The following is a 9,981-nucleotide window of genomic DNA, read 5'->3' as shown; positions in this document are numbered from 1 at the left end:
TTTTATCCTTTTTTCCCGATTTTTGCCGTTTTCAGCCCATCCCAGCAGAGAACAATGGCGAGGCCGCCGCAGCTCCGCAGCCGGGCTGGGGGGGGGGAGCGCCCAAAACAACAGAATTTTCACTTCAAAAAAAAACCAAAAACCCCAAAAATCAAACCTAAACTCGAGCTTTTCCACACTTGGCACCAAGTTCCTGAGCAAAGGCCTGCTCCAGCGTCGGGAAGAGCAGAAAAGCGGGGGGAAACACCCCAAAAAACCCCAAATCGGGGATTCCTCAGTGGGGGGGAAGCGGCGCCTCACTCCCCGCCGTGCCTCTTCCCCCAGTTTTTCCCTTTTCCCCCCATTTTGGAGCTCCCCTCCCTCTTTCTTTGTTCCAACTCCTTCCTCCCCTTTGCCGGAATCACTCCCCCTTTTTTTTTTTTTTTTTCTTTTTTTTTTTTTATTGTGGTTTTTGCTACATTTTTTCCATTTTTCCACCTATCCCCCCCCTCCTTTCACCGTTTCATTTGCGATTTCCACCATTTTCCCCTCATTTCTCTCTCCTCTCATCCACTCGGGGGGGGGGTTTACTTTAGGATCGCGGCCCTCCCTTCTCCGGGCGGGGGTTTTTTGGTGTTTTTTTCGGTTTTTTTCCCCTTTTTCTCGAGGTGCGGGGAGTGGGAGCGTCACGTGTGTGGAAAATTCTGGTTGATGCTTTGCCAACGCGCCCCGGCTCCCCGCGCATGTCCGATGGGGCCGGGGGGGGGTTGGATTTGGGGGGTGAAAAGGGGGGAAAACACCCCAAAAATGGCAGGATCGGGCCCGCAGGGGCTCGGCCCCATCCCCGCCAGCGGCCGCGTGTCCCCGGCAACACCCCCAGGTGATGGTTTGGGTTGAAAAAGCGGCGAAAAGGGGAATTTGGAAAGCGAGGAGCCGGTGAGGAGGGGGGGGGAACAGGGCGGGCTGGGCCTCGGCGCTGCCGCCATGGTAAAAAACGGGCGGAAAAAAGCAGATTTTGGGGTGTTCGCCCCCGCGGGGGCGGCGCTGCCGGTGGTCCCGGCGCCCGGCCCGGCCGCCCGGGGCTGGCAGGCGGCGGTGCCAAGGGATTAGGCTGGAATGTGACCCCGGCGGCGCCGGGTGTTGCTTCCTGTCCCCACGCCAAGCTTGGCACCCGCTGTCACCCCCCCGTGTGTGTGTGTGTGTGTGTGTGTGTCCCTGGGGACACCCTCGGGGTGATTTACGGGTGACAGCGCGGGGGGACCCGCGGGGGACGGGCACGCGTCGGGCGGGGGCCGTGCCAGCGGCTGGCAGATGTGACACCTCTCTGTCGCCGGCGTCACCCCGGGCGGCTGCCAGAGCGGCGGGGACAGCCGGGGCCGTGACACGGATGCGGTGTCACCGCCCCGGGGACAACGGGCCGCGGGAATGCGCGGTGGCCCCTGTCACACGGGGATGCCGGTGGCCCTCGGCCAAGGGCTTGGGAAATCCTCTGCTGGCGGTTGGTCACCGTCACCGTGACACCAGTGTCCCCGTGTGAGGGGTTGGGGAATCCTCTGCTGGCGGCTGGTGACACCGCTGTCCCCAGAGTGGGAGCTGGGGAATGCTCTGCTGGTGTTTGGTCACTGTCACCGTGACACTGCTGTCCCCATGTGAGGGTCAGGGAATCCTCTGCCATCTCCTGGTCACTGTCACAGTGGCACTGCTGTCCCCTGGGCCCAATGGCTGGGAAATCCTCTGCTGTCACGGTGTCACTGCTGTCCCCACGTGAGGGTCAGGGAATCCTCTGCCATCTCCTGGTCACTGTCACAGTGGCACTGCTGTCCCCTGGGCCCAATGGCTGGGAAATCCTCTGCTGCCACGGTGACACTGCTGTCCCCACGTGAGGGTCGGGGAATCCTCTGCCATCTCTTGGTCACTGTCACAGTGTCACCAGTGCTTGGTCAGTGTCACAGTGTCACTGCTGTCCCCATGTGAGGGTTGGGGAATCCTCTGCCATCTCTCGGTCACTGTCACAGTGTCACCAGTGCTTGGTCAGTGTCACGGTGACACCGCTGTCCCCAGAGTGAGAGCTGGGCAGTCCTCTGCCATCTCTCAGTCCCTGTCACAGTGTCACCAGTGCTTGGTCAGTGTCACGGTGACACCGCTGTCCCCAGAGTGAGAGCTGGGCAGTCCTCTGCCATCTCTCAGTCCCTGTCACAGTGTCACCAGTGCTTGGTCAGTGTCACGGTGACACCGCTGTCCCCAGAGTGAGAGCTGGGCAGTCCTCTGCCATCTCTCAGTCCCTGTCACAGTGTCACCAGTGCTTGGTCAGTGTCACGGTGACACTGCTGTCCCCAGAGTGAGAGCTGGGCAGTCCTCTGCCATCTCTCAGTCACTGTCACAGTGTCACCAGTGCTTGGTCAGTGTCACAGTGTCACTGCTGTCCCCACATGAGGGTCAGGGAATCCTCTGCCATCTCCTGGTCATTGTCACAGTGTCACCAGTGCTTGGTCAGTGTCACAGTGTCACTGCTGTCCCCACATGAGGGTCAGGGAATCCTCTGCCATCTCTCGGTCACTGTCACAGTGTCACCAGTGCTTGGTCAGTGTCACGGTGACACTGCTGTCCCCATGTGAGGGTCAGGGAATCCTCTGCCATCTCCTGGTCACTGTCACAGTGTCACCAGTGCTTGGTCAGTGTCACAGTGTCACCAGTGCTTGGTCACTGTCACAGTGGCACTGCTGTCCCCTGGGCTGAGCCGTTTGGGAATCCTCTGCCATCCATCAGTCACTGTCACGGTGACACCGGTGTTTGGTCAGTGTCACAGTGACGCTGCTGTCCCCACGTGAGGGTTGGGGAATGCTCTGCAATCAGTCAGTCATTGTCATGGTGACAGCAGTGTTTGGTCACTGTGACAGTGACACTGCTGTCCCCTGTCCCTGTCCCCATTCTATCCCCATCCTGCCCTTGTCCCTGTCCCCATCCTCCCCCTGCCCCTGTCCCCATCTCTGTCCCATCCTCTACCTGCCGCTGTCCCCGTCCTGTCCCCGTCCCCATGGCTGATGCCACCCTGTCCCCACAGATGGTGACGAGGATCTGCTGCGGGGCCTCGAGGGGGCCCTGGGGGTGAAGAAGAAGAAAAGGGGCCCCCGGAAACAGAAGGAAAACAAACCCGGAAAACCCCGGAAACGGAAAAAACTGGTGGGTGCTGCTGGGCTCAGGGACAGGTGACACGTCTGGGGACAGTGGGTGGGGACAGGGGACAGGGACTGGGGACAGTGGGTGGGGACAGGGACAGGTGACACGTCTGGGGACAGTGGGTGGGGACAGGGGACAGGGTCTGGGGACAGTGGGTGGGGACAGGGACAGGTGACACGTCTGGGGACAGTGGGTGGGGACAGGGGACAGGGTCTGGGGACAGTGGGTGGGGACAGGGACAGGTGACACGTCTGGGGACAGTGGGTGGGGACAGGGGACAGGGTCTGGGGACAGTGGGTGGGGACAGGGGACAGGGTCTGGGGACAGTGGATGGGGACAGGGGACAGGTCTGGGGACAGTGGGTGGGGACAGGGGACAGGGGACAGGGACAGGGGACAATGGATGGGGTCAGGGACAGGGGACAGGGTCTGGGGGCAGTGGGTGGGGACAGGGGACAGGGGACAGGGACTGGGGACAGGTGACAGAGCCTTAGGGACGGCTGGCAGGGTCTGGGGACAGGTGATGGGTTGGGGGTGGCTGATGGGGGTCTCTGTGATGACTGATGGGGCTCTGAGGGTGGCCAGCAGGGTCCTGGTGTGACTGAGGGAGGGTCTCAGGGTTAGTGATGGTTTTTGGGGTGTTTTTGAGGTATTTTGGGGTGTTCTTGGGGTGCCCAGGTGAGCGAGGATGAGCTGGAGTCGGAGAGGGACGAGTACCCTCGTGAGGAGTACCAGGAGTGGTTCAGGGGGTCCTGTCTCAGGGTGACCAAAGGGAGGGTTCTCAGGGTGACTGAGGGGGGCTGTCAGGGTCAGTGACAGTTTTGGGGTGTTTTTGGGGTGCCCAGGTGAGTGAGGTTGAGCTGGAGTCGGAGAGGGACGAGTACCCCCGGGAGGAGTACCGGGAGTGGTTCAGGGCGTCCTGGTGTGGTTCAGGGCTCTCAGGGTGACCAGAAGGGGCTGTCAGGGTCACTGACAGGTTTTTTTGGGGTGTTTTTGGGGTGCCCAGGTGAGTGAGGTTGAGCTGGAGTCGGAGAGGGACGAGTACCCCGGGAGGAGTACCGGGAGTGGTTCAGGGCTCTCAGGGTGACCAAAGGGAGGGTTCTCAGGGTGACCAAAGGGGGGGTCTCAGGGTCAGTGACAGTTTTGGGGTGTTTTTGGGGTGCCCAGGTGAGTGAGGTTGAGCTGGAGTCAGAGAGGGACGAGTACCCTCGTGAGGAGTACCAGGAGTGGTTCAGGGCTCTCAGGGTGACTGAGGGGGCTCTCAGGGTGACCAGAGGGGGATCTCAGGGTCACTGACAGGTTGTTTTGAGGTATTTTTGGGGTGTTTTTGGGGTGCCCAGGTGAGTGAGGTTGAGCTGGAGTCGGAGAGGGACGAGTACCCCCGGGAGGAGTACCGGGAGTGGTTCAGGGCGTCCTGGTGTGGTTCAGGGCTCTCAGGGTGACCAGAAGGGGCTGTCAGGGTCACTGACAGGTTGTTTTGGGGTGTTTTTGGGGTGCCCAGGTGAGTGAGGTTGAGCTGGAGTCGGAGAGGGACGAGTACCCCCGGGAGGAGTACCAGGAGTGGTTCAGGGCTCTCAGGGTGACTGAAAGGGTTCTCAGGGTGACCAAAGGGGGGGTCTCAGGGTCAGTGACAGTTTTGGGGTGTTTTTGGGGTGCCCAGGTGAGCGAGGATGAGCTGGAGTTGGAGAGGGACGAGTACCCCCGGGAGGAGTACCGGGAGTGGTTCAGGGGGTCCTGGTGTGGTTCAGGGCTCTCAGGGTGACCAAAGGGAGGGTTCTCAGGGTGACTGAAGGGGGCTGTCAGGGTCACTGACAGGTTGTTTTGGGGTGTTTTTGGGGTGTTCTTGAGGTATGTTGGCGTGGTTTTGGGGTATTTTGGGTTGTTTTTGGGGTGCCCAGGTGAGTGAGGTTGAGCTGGAGTCGGAGAGGGACGAGTACCCCCGGGAGGAGTACCAGGAGTGGTTCAGGGGTCTCAGGGTGACTGAGGGGGCTCTCAGGGTAACCAAAGGGGGGGTCTCAGGGTGACTGAGGGGGGCTGTCAGGGTCACTGACAGGTTGTTTTGGGGTGTTTTTGGGGTGCCCAGGTGAGTGAGGTTGAGCTGGAGTCGGAGAGGGACGAGTACCCCCGGGAGGAGTACCGGGAGAAGTCGGAGAGCGGCGGCAGCGACTCGGGCGGCGCGGCGCGGAAGCGGCGGCGGAAGCACCGCGAGAAGAAGGAGAAGAAAACCAAGAGGCGGAAAAAGGCCGATGATGAGGGGGGGCAGAAGGTCAAGGTACGGCCTGGGGGGCACCCCGGCCTGGGGGGCACCCCCTGTCCTGCCCTGTGCGGGGAAATGGGGGTTCTGGGGGGGGCCCCAGCACCTGGGGGGGTTCTCATGGGGGTCCTGATACCTGTGGGGTTCTGCCACTGTGGGGTGTCCTCATGGGGGTCTCTGTGTCCTGTTTGTGGGGTTTGTGTGCCTGTGCGGGGAAATGGGGGTTCTGGGGGGGGCCCCAGCACCTGGGGGGGTTCTCATGGGGGTCCTGATACCTGTGGGGTTCTGCCACTGTGGGGTGTCCTCATGGGGGTCTCAACACTTGTTTGGGGTATTCATGGGGGTCCCAACACCTGTGTGGGGTCCTCATGGAGGTCCCAACATCTGTGGGGTCCAACACCTGTGTGGGGTTCTGTGGGGGTCCCAACACTTGTTTGGGGATTCTGTCACTGTGTGGGGTCCTCATAGGGGTCCCAACACCTGAGTGGGGTCCTCATGGGGGGCTCCCATCACTGTGGGTCCCTGTGGTGGTCCCAAAACCCCTTGGGTGCCCACGGGGGTCCCATCACCCACGTGGGGACCTTCAGGGGTCCCGAAAGGTGACGTGTTTCCTTCTCCTCCTCCCTGTTCCTGGTGTTTCGTCCTGGTGTGGTTCAGGGCTCTCAGGGTGACCAGAAGGGGCTGTCAGGGTCACTGACAGGTTGTTTTGGGGTGTTTTTGGGGTGCCCAGGTGAGTGAGGTTGAGCTGGAGTCGGAGAGGGACGAGTACCCCCGGGAGGAGTACCGGGAGTGGTTCAGGGCGTCCTGGTGTGGTTCAGGGCTCTCAGGGTGACCAGAAGGGGCTGTCAGGGTCACTGACAGGTTGTTTTGGGGTGTTTTTGGGGTGCCCAGGTGAGTGAGGTTGAGCTGGAGTCGGAGAGGGACGAGTACCCCCGGGAGGAGTACCGGGAGTGGTTCAGGGCGTCCTGGTGTGGTTCAGGGCTCTCAGGGTGACCAGAAGGGGCTGTCAGGGTCACTGACAGGTTGTTTTGGGGTGTTTTTGGGGTGCCCAGGTGAGTGAGGTTGAGCTGGAGTCAGAGAGGGACGAGTACCCTCGTGAGGAGTACCAGGAGTGGTTCAGGGCTCTCAGGGTGACTGAGGGGGCTCTCAGGGTGACCAGAGGGGGATCTCAGGGTCACTGACAGGTTGTTTTGAGGTATTTTTGGGGTGTTTTTGGGGTGCCCAGGTGAGTGAGGTTGAGCTGGAGTCGGAGAGGGACGAGTACCCCCGGGAGGAGTACCGGGAGCGGTTCAGGGCGTCCTGGTGTGGTTCAGGGCTCTCAGGGTGACCAGAAGGGGCTGTCAGGGTCACTGACAGGTTGTTTTGGGGTGTTTTTGGGGTGCCCAGGTGAGTGAGGTTGAGCTGGAGTCGGAGAGGGACGAGTACCCCCGGGAGGAGTACCAGGAGTGGTTCAGGGCTCTCAGGGTGACTGAGGGGGTTCTCAGGGTGACCAAAGGGAGGGTTCTCAGGGTGACTGAGGGGGGCTGTCAGGGTCAGTGACAGTTTTGGGGTGTTTTTGGGGTGCCCAGGTGAGCGAGGATGAGCTGGAGTCGGAGAGGGACGAGTACCCCCGGGAGGAGTACCGGGAGAAGTCGGAGAGCGGCGGCAGCGACTCGGGCGGCGCGGCGCGGAAGCGGCGGCGGAAGCACCGCGAGAAGAAGGAGAAGAAAACCAAGAGGCGGAAAAAGGCCGATGATGAGGGGGGGCAGAAGGTCAAGGTACGGCCTGGGGGGCACCCCGGCCTGGGGGGCACCCCCTGTCCTGCCCTGTGCGGGGAAATGGGGGTTCTGGGGGGGGCCCCAGCACCTGGGGGGGTTCTCATGGGGGTCCTGATACCTGTGGGGTTCTGCCACTGTGGGGTGTCCTCATGGGGGTCTCAACACTTGTTTGGGGTATTCATGGGGGTCCCAACACCTGTGTGGGGTCCTCATGGAGGTCCCAACATCTGTGGGGTCCAACACCTGTGTGGGGTTCTGTGGGGGTCCCAACACTTGTTTGGGGATTCTGTCACTGTGTGGGGTCCTCATAGGGGTCCCAACACCTGAGTGGGGTCCTCATGGGGGGCTCCCATCACTGTTATTCATGGGGGTCCCAACACCTGTGTGGGGTCCCCATGGGGGTCCCAACACCTGTGGGGTGTCCTTATGGGGGTTCTGTCACTCTGAGGGTCCCTGTGGTGGTCCCAAAACCCCTTGGGTGCCCACGGGGGTCCCATCACCCACGTGGGGACCTTCAGGGGTCCCGAAAGGTGACGTGTTTCCTTCTCCTCCTCCCTGTTCCTGGTGTTTCTCCCTGTCCTGGTCCGTCCCCCTGTGTCCCCCTGTGTCCCCCCGTGTCCCCCGTGTCCCCCTGCTGTCCCCGTGTCCCCGAGCAGGCGGTGGAGCAGAAATCCTCGGCGCAGCTCTTGGGGGCCTGGGGGCTGGAGGACGTGGACCACGTGTTCACCGAGGAGGATTATCACACCCTCACCAACTACAAGGCCTTCAGCCAGTTCATGAGGTGGGGCTGGGGGCACCCCGGGGGTCCTGGGGGTCCCTTTGGGTGTTTGGGGGGCATCCCGGGGGTCCTGGGGGTTCTTCTGGTGCTTCTGGGCGTTTGGGGGCATCCCGGGGATCCTGGGGTACCTCTGGGTGTTTGAGGGGGTCCTGAGTGACCCCAGGGCCATCGTGGGATCCTGAGTGACCTCTGGGATCCTGAGTGACCCCAGGGCTGTCCCGGGATCCTGAGTGACCCCAGGGCTGTCCCGGGATCCTGAGTGACCCCAGGGCTGTCCCGGGATCCTGAGTGACCCCAGGGCTGTCCCGGGATCCTGAGTGACCCCAGGGCTGTCCCGGGATCCTGAGTGACCCCAGGGCTGTCCCGGGATCCTGAGTGACCCCAGGGCTGTCCCAGGATCCTGAGTGACCTCTGGGATCCTGAGTGACCCCAGGGCCATTGTGGGATCCTGAGAGTTACTGGGGGGTTGGGGAGTTACTGGGGGGTTTGAGAGTCCTTTTGTAATTTTAGGTGTCCCTGTGGTGGTCTGGGGAGTCCCTAGGATGTTTTGGGGTCCCTGTGGTGGTCTGGGGGGTCCCTAGGATGTTTTGGGGTCCCTGTGGTGGTCTGGGGGGTCCCTAGGATGTTTTGGGGTCCCTGTGGTAGTTTGGGATCCCTGGGATGGTTGGAGGGGGGTTTCTGGGGTGCTTTGGGGATCCCTAGGATGTTTTGGGGTCCCCTGGGTTGTTTGGGGGTCCCTGGGGTGGTTGGGGGTCCCTGACCCGCCGTGCCCCCCAGGCCCCGGGCACAAGAAGCGCAGCAAGAGCCCGCGGGTGCCCGAGCTGAAGAGGAAGATGAAGGGCAGGAAGATGGCCCCGCTCAAAATCAAACTGGGAGTACTGGGAGGCAAACGCAAGAAGAGCAGCTCGGTGAGAACCCTGAGGGCACTGGGGACACTGGGGGACACTGATGTCCCCGCTGTCCCCTGATGTCCCCTCTGTCCCCTGATGTCCCTGCTGTCCCCTGATGTCCCCTCTGTCCCCTGATGTCCCTGATGTCCCCTGATGTCCCCGCTGTCCCCGCTGTCCCCGCTGTCCCCCGCTGTCCCCGCTGTCCCCGCTGTCCCCTGATGTCCCCGCTGTCCCCGTGCAGAGCGAGGACGCGGGCGAGGCCGAGGAGGAGTCTGACGCCGAGAGCCCCGGGGTGCTGGGGGCCGCCCCCCGCCCCGACCCCACCACGCGCCTCAAGAAGCTCAAGCGGGGCCGCCCCGGGCGCAAGAAGAAGAAGGGTGAGCGTCCCCGAGCGTCCCCGAGCGTCCCCGAGCGTCCCCGAGCGTCCCCGGGTGCCACCTCCCCGCCGCGCGATGGTGACGTCCCCGTGTCCCCTCCCCGTCTCTCCTTGCAGCCCCCGGCGCCGGGCCGGGCCGGGAGCGCGGCCCCGTGGGGACGGGCACGGCGCACGGTGAGACACCCCAAGTGTCCCCAAGGTGTCACCCGGGGTCCCCAAGCCCCCACGGGTGTCCCCTGCCCCGAGCGGGGGCCGCGGTTCTGTCTCTGTCTCCAGCCCGGTGGTGGTGGCTGGGGGGGTCCCCAGTCCCTGGTGTCCTCTGAGGGGTGTCCCCAAGTGTCACCTGCCCTGCTCCTGTGTCCCCAGCCCTGTCCCCGTGTCCCCAGTCCTGTCCCTGTGTCCCTAACCCTGTTCCCATGTCCCCAGCCCTGCCCCTGTGTCCCCATGTCCTGTCCCTGTGTCCCTAGCCCTGTCCCTGTGTCCCCATGTCCTGTCCCTGTGTCCCCTTGTCCTGTCCCTGTGTCCCTAGCCCTGTCCCTGTGTCCCCATCTCCCATCCCTGTGTCCCCATCTCCCGTCCCTGTCTCGCCATGTCCCATCCCTGTGTCCCCAACCCTGTCCCCGTGTCCCCAGTCCTGTCCCTGTGTCCCTAACCCTGTTCCCATGTCCCCAGTCCTGTCCCTGTGTCCCTAACCCTGTTCCCATGTCCCCAGCCCTGTCCCTGTGTCCCTAACCCTGTCCCCATGTCCCTAACCCTGTTCCCATGTCCCCA

General features: G+C 62.7%; 1 protein-coding gene across 1 annotated transcript in view; it reads left to right on the top strand.

The window, feature by feature from the left end:
- The first annotated feature begins 748 nt into the window (after positions 1–748).
- Positions 749–9,981, top strand: part of LOC121339962 (chromodomain-helicase-DNA-binding protein 3-like) — a 46,441-nt gene continuing 37,208 nt past the window's right edge. Inside the window, 6 exon segments of the mRNA XM_041412241.1 lie at positions 749–859; positions 3,041–3,159; positions 6,978–7,166; positions 7,823–7,947; positions 8,720–8,852; positions 9,076–9,211. Coding sequence (XP_041268175.1) covers positions 787–859; positions 3,041–3,159; positions 6,978–7,166; positions 7,823–7,947; positions 8,720–8,852; positions 9,076–9,211 — 775 coding nt within the window. The 5' untranslated portion in view covers positions 749–786.

The sequence above is a fragment of the Onychostruthus taczanowskii genome, unplaced genomic scaffold (assembly GCF_017590055.1).
Source record: "Onychostruthus taczanowskii isolate IOZ18803 unplaced genomic scaffold, ASM1759005v1 scaffold384, whole genome shotgun sequence".
NCBI classification, from domain to species: Eukaryota; Metazoa; Chordata; class Aves; order Passeriformes; family Passeridae; genus Onychostruthus; species Onychostruthus taczanowskii.
This window is presented reverse-complemented; position numbering and strand designations above follow the sequence as displayed.